The 12,646-nt window shown below is 39.1% G+C and overlaps 1 protein-coding gene across 3 annotated transcripts in view; it reads left to right on the forward strand.

Moving 5' to 3' along the window:
- The window catches only part of MXI1 (MAX interactor 1, dimerization protein), a 93,020-nt gene that overhangs the window by 73,396 nt on the left and 6,978 nt on the right, over positions 1-12,646 (forward strand). For all 3 annotated transcript variants that reach the window (XM_055560356.1, XM_055560355.1, XM_055560357.1), the window contains 2 exons: positions 10,606-10,720; positions 11,330-11,501. In XM_055560356.1, the coding sequence (XP_055416331.1) occupies positions 10,606-10,720; positions 11,330-11,501 (287 nt within the window). The remainder of the gene's footprint in view (positions 1-10,605; positions 10,721-11,329; positions 11,502-12,646) is intronic.

Here is a 12,646-nt window from a genome sequence, read left to right on the forward strand (position 1 = left end):
ATTGCCTTCCTGTCGTCATAGTTGTCATTACCACCATTTCTTGAACAACAGCTGGAACAGAGGCCAAACTTAAATCAGTCAGATTATCTGCATGCTAGGAGGCCTGTCAGTAAGGTCAGAAGGTTGATATTGGTGACCAAAAAAATTGGATTTTAAAAAGTTATCTGTGGATTTGACATTGTTGTCCTAGTCCCCCATCACTGTCAATGCTTTAATAAGTTACTCTGTTGTAATGGCTGCAATTCCCAGCCCTCTGCTTCACTATTAAGAGAGATGTCAGCCCTAAACAAGAGTTGGCTGGAGAATTGTCAGTTACTCTACATGTAGTTGTCTTTGGTGGTGACTTCAGCTGCATACCAAAGTATAGAGTTCCGACATCTGTAAGCAGGTCACTTGTGAATGTTGGCCTGCTGTCTCTACTGTTTGGAGGCCCCTGTATTACTATATCGGAGAAGGCAATGGCACCCCACTCCAGTACGCTTGCCTGGAAAATCCCATGGACAGAGGGGCCTGGCGGGCTGCAGTCCATGGGGTCGCTAAGAGTCAGACACGACTGAGCGACTTCACTTTCACTTCTCACTTTCATGCATTGGAGAAGGAAATGGCAACCCACTCCAGTGTTCTTGCCTGGAGAATCCCAGGGACGGGGGAGCCTGGTGGGCTGCCGTCTATGGGGTCGCACAGAGTCGGACACGACTGAAGCGACTTAGCAGTAGCAGCAGTATTACTACATCAACTTTGGTGAGTTAGAGAGGCCCAGAAATATCCATTGGAAATTGTTACATCTCTTCTCCCCACCATGGGCCATTTTTCTGTTTGGTTATTGGAAGAACTGAAATGACTAAAAAGTATGGATTCCTTCTAATCTGGAAGATAATTAGAATATAATATGATTAGTGTAAAAATCAAGTGTTTATTATCTGAGAAAGGTGATATGGCAAAGAAGCCCTCATGGAAGAAACAGTAGTTTGTGGATTGATGAATGCGTTAGATGCCCAGTGGACAGTGGAGGAAAGGGTATTCCAGGCAGAGAAATCAGAAAATAGGAACCTTTGGTTTGTGGAAGAGTTTTGCAAAAGGTAATGGATAATGACCAGTGTGGCTGGAAGGGTGGTAGGCAGGTCAGATTATAGCATCTTCACACAGATAAATATTACTACTATCACCTTTAAAAATTTTTACAGCATGTAATTCAGTGGCATAATAGGGTGTAGCTTGTTGTTTGCTGATGGTCATTGTTATTGACTGACTGGCAGTTCATTGTCTGCATATCTCTGAGTTGTGAAGAGTAAATGGAATTTCAGCCTATATAGAATCTGTGCAGCTTAGGAAAGAACATGCCACTATTTGTCATTAATTTATTGAGTACTCACATTTCTCCCCATTCACTTGCCACCCCCCCCAACTTTTTCTCTGTCTCTAAACCTTTGAAAAACATAATCCCAACAGTAATCCAGAATTGGTGTTCTGAGGTCCCAAGCTCTTATAGTGATCTGTGGTAATTTGGTTTAATAGTTTAACATAGATTCCTGGAGGTCCTAGGTTGTAGTGTGAAATAATGAGAGATTTGCTTGAAGTTTTTTATTTTAAAAATACACTTTACATTATCTCTGTTTGTTTCTATATAAAATAGTGTTCTTTTACCAAATCTTTGAGGAAAACTATGACTTCTGGAAGGCATACTGTGTTTAACTTTCTGGCCTTAAATACTGTCTGGCTCCCTAACACAGAGTAGAACTACTTTGATTTTATTGGGAGAAGGTGATTTTAAAAAAATCTTTGAAGAATGAGTAATATGTATCTCAACCTTACTGATTTTATTCCTTATCTTATGTATAGATGAGCCCTTTAGTGGTGAGGTGGATAATGTAACTGTAGAATAATTTATATTATTATAATATTACATAGTTTATATATAATTTACAACTTCATTATAGCAATTGCTGATATTCCTGTCTGGTTATTTTATAAGATACCAAATGAACTAAGGGGAATATTAATGAAAGTAGCTTTTTTTTTTTTGAAGAGCGAGAAGAGGGTCCTAACTATTCTCCTAAGTTTTAGTTTTGTTGTCATTAAACCCCATGACACCACAGTCAATTCTGATGCTAGGGAAATGCCACTTACCATGTTACTCACTGGGAGTTAATAGTCTGTTTATTTTTTTATGAAGTAGATAATATATAAACTGTAAATGAAACATATAATTATCATGTGCCATTTTATGGGAATAGCATGTCTAAAGCTTATTTCACAAATAGGATAAGCTGAACTGCAGCATATGATATCAGTTTTTGTAAATAAAATTCATGAGCAGCATGATTGTGCTTGGGTTCTGGATCTATAATATCTTTAATGTCATTTTTTAATAAGAAAAGGAAGCAGGCAGGTTTTTGTTTTTATTTTTTTGGTAACTTTGAAGATTTTCAGAAAATTCTCAACATGTTACATTTTAGAGAATGCTGGAATATAAAGTGTGTAGGATAAGCAGCTAGCTGCTGTCACGTACAAAAATGTTGTGTAGTTGGGAAACCTGGCCACGAGCCACTGCAGCTTTGAAGAATGTGGCTCAAGGGAGGACTCAGCCCGTTGCATAACGTTCAACAGAGAGGAAAATACAAGTACTGTCCCTATCACTTGACTTGTTTTCCATTTTTATTTAGTTACTTGGCAAAGTCTTGGTATCCCGTAGTGGAGGAATGAAAGACAAGCAAGTTCCAGTGAAGGACCGTGCCTGCAAGGGCATCGGCCAACGGATGGTTTGTGAGGCTGGGCAGGTGTTAAATTTCTTATTGTTGTTAGGCAGATGGATAAGAGTTTCAAGAGACAACTTGAAAAACATCATCATATGATACTTGCAGTTTTTTTCTGAAAGGGAATTCTTTCCTCTGTCTTCCCTCAACACTGTGCGTGCCTCTTCTGGTTGATATACCTGTGCTTTAAAATATCATAGCTACTAGCAGGGGCCATTTTATAGCAAAATCGTTTCCCCTCATGTTCTGTGATATTTCAGTTTGGCAGTAAAGTTTACAAGGTTTGAAATCAAAAGCAGCACTGGTTCCTTTAGGGAAAAATGATCCCAGTCTACCAAAATAAAAGCCAAACAGACTCTAATTGTTCCTTTTCCCACAAGGGGCTTGCCCTTTTGGAAGGTGTGGGTAATTTTGATAGGACCTTCTCTCTAACAGGGGTAGTCACTGGGAATCGTCTCTTCCCCTGGGAAAAACCCACTTTTATATCTCATTTTAAAACAGACCTCAAAGTGTCTTTGAAAATAAAATTACTGTGCTATCTTTTCATTGTCTTGCTGCCTCACTCTCTGCAAGGAGACTCCAGTTTTCTCACAGGGCATCTCCTGCTACAGTCCTAATTTTGCTTTACAGTCTAATCCTAATTTTGCTTTACAGTAACACATGCTAAATTAGGAAAGATTTTAGTTGTATAGTTTTTATTGAGCTATCAATGTGTTGTGAAAAGTTAAGTAAATGCTAACCAGGGTGCTAAATTTTTTTCCAAGTTTAACTATGTAAATTTACAATGTTATGTTCTTCCTATTGGTTGTTAGTCTAGTGTTCATCAGAATATTCAGAACAACAGCCTTAAGTTTCCCCAACCTTCTTATACTTTGACTATCGGTGCAGGACCATGTCTTTCATGAATTCTTCTCTATGTCGGTTCCTCCACTCCTTGACCACTTGAAAAACATCATGTTATGATACTCGCAAATTCCTTCTCAGAAGGATTTTCAAATCAAACCAAGCTTTTTTTCTTCTCTGTCTCTTGTCCTCTTTTCTTCTGCCAGCGTCTTACAGTTCACGATTTGGCAACTCCGTCCAGGAGACTCCAGAGCCACCAGTCATATGAGAATGAAGGCAAGAAAAGAAAGGACCAGATGGCATCAAAAGATATGCCTTTCTAGGTCATTGGTGGTTAAGCTTGCAATCTGGTTACCAGCAGGGAGACTGGGGGAAAGGGTGGAGAGCAGCACAGCACCATTGTAAGGGAAGAGGAATTTTGTCATACAATTCATTCCGTAATTTGCGGGACAGAAAAAACTTACATATGGAAGATAATGGATTTTCTGATTTAACTTTCCAGTTTACAATCACAGGGAATCCATTGCATTTACTTAAAGGGGCATATAAGCACATGGAAAAACTGTGTATAATATTTGAATGGCCACTTTGAAAAGTGTGGCTCCGCCTTGGTCAGCTGCTATCCTTTCAACTTCCATTAACCCTCTGTTATTCTATTCTCCTAATGCCTGATTCACTTACAAGTATTAATACAAAAACTGGAGGAAATAACATTTGGCTCCCCCACATATACCTGTCCCCTTAGAAAAGCAGAGGACGTCATGCACCACTCATCCCTCATGAGGACCCTACTTACAAAATATGGACTATGGCAACACTGGCCTTTGTGAGACATATCTCAGAGTATGTTTTCTTGAAATAAACTGTATCTTGGAACACATTTAAAACTACTTGACTGAAGAAATGTTCAGTAGTGGAACCCTTCTACCCTGTTGGTGGGAATGTAAATTGGTCCAGGGACTGTGGAGAACAGCATGTGTGCGTGCTAAGTTGCTTCAGTCATATCTGACTCTTTGTGACTCTGTGGACTGTAGCCCACCAGTCTCCTCTGTCCATGGGATTGTCCAGACAGTGGGTTGTCATGCCCCCCTCCAGGGGATCTTCCTGACCTAGTGATCAAACCCACGTCTCTTAAATCTCCTGCATTGGCAGGCAGGTTCTTTACCAATAGCACCACCTGGGAAGCCTGGAGAACAGTATAGAGGGTCCTTAAAAAACTGAAAACAGAGTTACCATATAATCCTGTAGTTCCACTCCTGGAGCATATATCCAGAGAAAACTCTAATTCAAAAAGATATGTACACCCTAATGTTTATTGCAGCACTATTTATAATAGCCAAGACACAGAAGCAACCTAAATGTTCACCAAGAGATGAATGATAAAGGAGATGTGGTGTGTATAGACACACACACACATATAATGGAATGTTACTCAGCCATAAAAAAGAATGAAATGCCATTTGCAGCCACATGGATGAACCTAGAGATTATCAGATTAAGTGAAGTCAGTCAGATATAGAGAAAGACATCATATGATATCACTTACTTGTGGAACCTAAAAAAGTAATATAAGTGAATTTATTTATGAAACGGAAATAGACTCCGAGACATAGAAAATAAAATGGTGGGGAGCTAAATTAGGAGTTTGGAATTAACATATACACACTTCTATATATAAAACAAACAAGGACCTACTGTATGTAGCACAGGAAATTATATTCAGTATTTGGTAGTAGCCTATAATGGAAAAGTCGCTTAGCGACTTCACTTTCACTTTTCACTTTCATGCACTGGAGAAGGAAATGGCAACCCACTCCAGTGTTCTTGCCTGGAGAATCCCAGGGACGGCGGGGCCTGGTGGGCTGCCGTCTATGGGGTCGCACAGAGTCGGACACGACTGAAGTGACTTAGCAGTAGCAGTAGCAGTATAATGGAAAAGAATCTGAAAAAAAAATGTGTGTATATATGTATACACACACACACACACACACACAAAACCAAATCACTTTGCTGTACACCTGGAATTATTGCAACATTGTAAATTAACTACACTTGGGTTTTAAAGAATGGTCTAAAAAACTGACCTGACTGAAGAAATGTTCAGTAGTGACTAACAGTACTTTGGAGGGGCAGTCTGCCTTCCTGGTTCAGGTAGACATGGCTTGCCTCTTGACTCCTTTGGCCTGGGCAATTCCTGATTGACAGTGCTGCTGTAGACCACCAGACTGCCGACCTTGGTTGATGTTTCCTTATAGAATTCCAACTCAGTTGTTTTGTTGTGAATGAAGAAATCTAAAGTATTTTTAATTTTAGGTTTAAACTTGGTCCCAATATTTGAATTTTAAATTCTTTACTGTTTTAATCACCATGCTTTTTTCATAAACAAATTCAGTATCCTTTAAGTTTCAACCTCTTTTATTAGGCTATCTTCTTTAATTATAATCTCTTCTTTCATTTAGATTCTGTCACCCTTGATACCTGTATGACTCATTTCATTGTGAACCAACTGAAACAAAATATGTTTCATTCTGTAGTCTGGATTATAAACTGTTAAAATTTACCTTTCTTTTTTCACTTCTCCCACTCAAGCGTCGAGAACATTGCTGAGTACACAAAAGTCATGTAATAAATATACAACTGAATGATTTTTTAAAAGGAAAAAACCAACATTTTCATATTGTTAGTTGATTTCTGCCTAGATTTTATTTTTTCACATTAAAGCATAGTTCATTTTATTCAACTTTTTTATCTTTATCTAGTTGATTAACACTGATGTGCCAATCTCTGCTGTACAGCAAAGTGACTGTTATACATACATATATATATATATATATTCTTTAAAATATTCTTTTCCATTATGGCTTATCCCAGGAGATTGGAAATAGTTCCCTGTACTATACCTGGGACTTTGTTGTTTATCCATTCTAAATGTAATATTTGCATCTACCAACCCCAGACTCCCAGTCCCTCCCTCTCCCGCCCCCCCACCACCCACCTTGGGAACCACGAGTCTGATCTCTGTGTCTGTGAGTCTGTTTTATATGTACATACATTAATTTGTGACGTATTTTAGATTCCACATGTAAGTGATATCATATGGTATTTGTCTTTCTGACTTCATTTAGTATGATAATCTCTACTTTTATCCATATTGCTGTACATTGTACTTAGATTTTAATATGACTTTAACTTACATTTTACAAAACAGGAAATTGACCCACCCATTTTTTTCTGCGCCGCCCTCTGCCCTTTTTTCTTGATATGCAACTGTAGTAAGGTGTCATCTGAAACTTCTTAAACTAAAAGTTCTATATATGTACTGAATATCTGGGGTTAAATATGACAAGTTATTCCTTTGGCAAAATACTTGTTAACTCTGCATTTTTTTTTAGATGATTGAATTCAAAGCCCTCTTGGGAGCCTCTAATTATTGCAAGAGAACTACCAGTCTCTCTCCATCCTCAAGTCATATCATATGAGTTCAGTTATTAGGCATATGCTATAATAATCCTAATGAAGAGTTTAAAGGCCCTTTTTACTGTGGACCTTATTTTGTTTAGTTTTAGTCTGTGAGAGTCCTCACCTAAGAAATTTTACAATTAAAAATTAAAATTCTGTGATTTTTGTTTGCACATCAGGGGAGGAGAGTGACTTTCAGTTCAGTTCAGTTCAGTCGCTCAGTCTTGTCCGACTCTTTGCGACCCCATGAATCGCAGCACACCAGGCCTCCCTGTCCATCACCAACTCCCCGAGTTCACTCAGACTTACGTCCATCGAGTCAGTGATGCCATCCAGCCATCTCATCCTCTGTCGTCCCCTTCTCCTCCTGCCCCCAATCCCTCCCAGCATCAGAGTCTTTTCCAATGAGTCAACTCTTCACATGAGGTGGCTCAAGTACTGGAGTTTCAGCTTTAGCATCATTCCTTCCAAAGAAATCCTAGGGCTGATCTCCTTTAGGATGGACTGGCTGGATCTCCTTGCAGTCCAAGGGACTCTCAAGGGTCTTCTCCAACACCACAGTTCAAAAGCATCAATTCTTTGGCGCTCAGCCTTCTTTACAGTCCAACTCTCACATCCATACATGATCACAAGAAAAACCATAGCCTTGACTAGACAGACCTTTGTTGGCAAAGTAATGTCTCTGCTTTTGAATATGCTGTCTAGGTTGGACATAACTTTCCTTCCAAGGAGTGTCTTTTAATTTCATGGCTGCAGTCACCATCTGCAGTGATTTTGGAGCCCAAAAAAATAAAGTCTGACACTGTTTCCACTGTTTCCCCATCTATTTCCCATGAAGTGATGGGACCGGATGCCATGATCTTGGTTTTCTGAATGTTGAGCTTTAAGCCAACTTTTTCACTCTCCACTTTCACTTTCATCAAGAGGCTTTTTAGTTCCTCTTCACTTTCTGCCATAAGGGTGGTGTCATCTGCATATCTGAGGTTATTGATATTTCTCCCGGCAATCTTGATTCCAGCTTGTGTTTCTTCCAGTCCAGAGTTTCTCATGATGTACTCTGCATATAAGTTAAGTAAGCAGGGTGAAAATATACAGCCTTGACGTACTCCTTTTCCTATGTGGAAACAGTCTGTTGTTCCACATCCGGTTTGAACTGTTGCTTCCTGACCTGCATACAGGTTTCTCAAGAGGCAGGTCAGGTGGTCTGGTATTCCCATCTCTTTCAGAATTTTCCACAGTTTATTGTGATCCAGACAGTCAAAGGCTTTGGCATAAAAACAGAAATGGCTGTTTTTCTGGAATTCTCTTACTTTTTCCATGATCCAGCAGATGTTGGCAATTTGATCTCTGGTTCCTCTGCCTTTTCTAAAACCAGCTTGAATGAACATCAGGAAGTTCACAGTTCACGTATTGCTGAAGCCTGGCTTGGAGAATGTTGAGCATTACTTTACTAGCATGTGAGATGAGTGCAATTGTGCTGTAGTTTGAGCATTCTTTGGCATTGCCTTTCTTTGGGATTGGAATGAAAACTGACCTTTTCCAGTCCTGTGGCCACTGCTGAGTTTTCCAAATTTGCTGGCATATTGAGTGCAGCACTTTCACAGCATCATCTTTCAGGATTTGAAAGAGCTCAAGTGGAATTCCATCACCTCCACTAGCTTTGTTCGTAGTGATGCTTTCTAAGGCCCACTTGACTTCACATTCCAGGATGTCTGGCTGTAGGTCAGTGGTCACACCATTGTGATTATCTGGGTCGTGAAGATCCAGAGTGACTTTAAAATTGTTAAATCTCATTAACCAGGAATCCATTGATAAACTTTTAAGGAAAATTAAACAAAATTATTTTTCTTTATCCACATCAGGTATGTCAGGTTTCAGCCTGGAGCCAATTATTAGATTTGAGTTATTGAACTCAATAAAGAGATTTGGAATGGAAATGCTAACAGACCTCTAACTATGCTGGCTAGAAGGTACTAGAAGAATCTTGACAATTCATCAGCCAAACCTCACTTCACTACCCTTAACATCCTTGCCTGTCAGTGACATAATTGGCTGCCTTCTGCTATCCCTCCCTGAACTTGCTAGCATTTGAGAATGTCTCTTGACATTATTTCTTAAGACAGAGAAACCATAGTTTGACAGGTGAGCTAGTAAACCATCTGACCGTCTTTGAGGAGAAAATGGAGGATGTGTTTTGTTCCTGCGGCAGTTGACACAGTTGCTAAATATTCAATTGTAGTTCTTTAAGGAATAGGGCTAATCTGTGAACACATTTGTGGGCTTTCTTTTCAGATATACTAACTTCTGGATTAAGTTATACATTATGAACTGCAGAACCAGATATGTAAACTAATATTGTTTCAGGGTGAAATTATGTATCCAGAATTATCATCATGGTAATCATAGTTCCTACTGGGTACATGGGCTTCTCTGGTAGCTCAGCTAGTAAAGAATCTGCCTGCAATGGAAGAGACCTGCATTCAATCCTGGGTTGGGAAGATCCCCTGGAGGAGAGCATGTCAACCCACTCCAGTATTCTTGCCCGGAGAATCCCCATGGACAGAGGATCCTGGAGGGCTATGGTCCAGGGACTCACAGAGAGTCAGACACGACTGAGCAACTTAAGCACAGCACAGCAGAACACATAGGGTACATGGAATGTAAATTCATGAGGCTGTCTGCTAGCGTATACAGGAAACATTTCCCTAACCTGCCCACAGGATGAGAAGTATGTTAAAGAATACAGTGACTTCTGGTGAAGAATTCTGTCACCTGGCTTTTTTCCAGGTGTAGAATATTGGAGGTGGGTAGTACGAGAGGGGAGAGAGAGACAGAGAAATAAAAAGGAAAAAGTAATGATAGCTGATACACTTAGATATTAGGAAGCAGGGGACTATTTTATAGATTGTTGATTCAGTGCCTGGAATTGACCTTAGAGCCATATATTTTGTCTCACCCTGTCCTCACTGGCCACAGAATTTTGCTGTTTTTGTGGTGTTGGATCATATGAAGTTGTCATTTTTATAAGTGAGAAAGGGCTGAGTATCAGAAATTTTATATGGCTTAAACTAATGCATAATAATATAAACACTGTAGGATGGCTACAGTTGTGGAGAGGAGTGTGTGTGTGTGTGTGTGTGTGTGAATGAAAGGTGAAAGGGAGGAAATGGAAATTTATGAGCCTTTTTGGGTAGTGAAGCTGAAAACCTCTAACCTAGCCTTTGGTTTTATACATTCAACATCAAATACAGGTGCCCAATGTTTTTCTACTTCTACATTAATACAGTTGAGAAAGTTTATGGGACTGGTTAAAATTAAATCACCTGTGACAGAGATTAGCACTGGGGATAATAATCTGAAGTGACCAATGTCTGCAGCGTACAACGAAAGTGGCGGAAACCTGAAAGCCAGTAGGCGCACCTGCACTTGCACACAGATACTTTTTTGAAACTGAATAATGTGCAAGTTCTTATGTGTGTTAAAATAGGCTTTAAGACGTTTTTAGTGGAGTATTCAGACTGCTGATTTGACTTACCTTTGTCTTTCTTAGACGAGCTCATCTTCGCCTGTGTTTAGAACGCTTAAAAGTTCTGATTCCACTAGGACCAGACTGCACCAGGCACACAACACTTGGTTTGCTCAACAAAGCCAAAGCACACATCAAGGTAGGAATTTTTTTTTTTATCATATTTTCACATGACTCTCTCAGTCCTGCTCTCTTTTTAGTAGTGATTTCTGTCCACATATATCAGCTAGCTCACAATGCTCTCCTTTAATGACTGACCTCAAGAGAAATTTTCTGAAAATTTAACGCTAATCTGATAGGAGCAACATAACCTGATTACACTAAATTGTTTTGACAGCATGGCCATTTGAAGAGCTGGGAATACTAGGAAAATAACAACTACTCTGCCAATACCCGAAGGAAGGCAGTTGTGCCCTCTGGTGGAGATGACTTCACTTGGCTGTGTCCCTCAGTGTTTTTCCATCAAACTATACTGCAGAGTTGGTTTCTCTTTTATGGCAATAACTTGACAGACTTTGAAAATTCCATATTGTTCTAGTAATGTAGCATTCATTATATACACAAAGTGAAGAAAGAACTATTTTTGATGTTTAAAAATACATATTTATGTATGTTTTTATACACACAGATATACTTGTATAGTCATTCATGTTTTCTCTGTCAAAGAAGAAATCTTCTGAGATGTTAGGGAGGAATCCGTTTTACTGTTTGTACTGTACAACACACAAATATCACTGTATCATTTCAGAAACTTGAAGAAGCTGAAAGGAAGAGCCAGCACCAGCTAGAGAATTTGGAACGAGAACAGAGATTTTTAAAGCGGCGACTGGAACAGCTGCAGGGTCCTCAAGAGATGGAACGAATACGAATGGACAGCATTGGATCAACTATTTCTTCAGATCGTTCTGATTCAGAGCGAGGTAGGCAGTGAGCGTCTTCCCTAATGAAACAAAGCGTCCCTGTCTCTGAATTTAGAGAGGGTAGGATGGGTGGCACTGTGTTTGCTTCCTTCTTCTGCACCAACACTGTATGTAGCGTTCTAGAGTTTATGCAGTCACAACATTGTCTAGCAACGCCTGTGTGAACTGTAGAACATTTTTTCTTGACTATATATATATACACACACATATATATGTATCAAATATTCTACTTTGAAAAAATTTTAAAGTTTTAAGTTTTCTGTAGAAAATTGTTGAGTTCTCATATACCCTTCACCCAGGTTCCTCTAACGTTAATCTTATGTAACCATAATACAGCTACTGAAACCAAGAAATTAACATTCATACAATACTATTAATCTATTAACCTTATTCAGACTTCACTACTTTTCCTAATAATGTTCTGTGTCTGATCCAGGATCCAGTGTAAGATCTCCATTGCCTTAGAAATATTTCTTCAGTCTTTCTTTCGTGACCATGACACATTGGAAGAATATTGGTCAGTTATTTTATACAGTGTTCCTCAATTTGGGTTTATCTGATGTTTTCTGTTAGACTGAGGTGTTACACATTTGAGGGAAGAAAATACCACAGAAGTGATGTTGTGCCCTTCTTAGTTCATTGTATCAGGAAGATACATGACGTTGGTATGTTTTATTCCTGGTGATGTTAATTTTTATATCTGTATTTTAAAGTACCACACCCTCCATTTCTCGTAACATCTGTCCCAGAACATTTGTCTTTGACAGAATTAAAGAAAAAAACAACCAGAAAAGAAATTGTAATTGTTTGAATTTTACTCATCTGTTCATCTATAGCTCCCACCGCATCAGGCCTCACACCACAATAAAAGATCCCAGAGGTGAACTCTGGTCACTTCATATTTGGGAAACTAGAGCTCACAAGATTTTGAGGATTCTGAAACAAAAAAAAGAGAAAATTTTGTAAAATTTTTTTATTATGAAAATTTGAAAAATTTTTTTATTATTTTGGTTGCTGTGCAAGGACTTTCCTCTAGTTGTAGTCTAGAGGTTCCTCTAGGCTACTCTTCATTGCAGTGTACAAGCTTCTCATTGCAGTAACTTCTCTTGTTGGGCTCTAGAGCCCAGGCTCAGTAGTTGTGGCAT

The sequence above is a fragment of the Bubalus kerabau genome, chromosome 22, assembly GCF_029407905.1.
Source record: "Bubalus kerabau isolate K-KA32 ecotype Philippines breed swamp buffalo chromosome 22, PCC_UOA_SB_1v2, whole genome shotgun sequence".
Classification (NCBI taxonomy): Eukaryota; Metazoa; Chordata; class Mammalia; order Artiodactyla; family Bovidae; genus Bubalus; species Bubalus kerabau.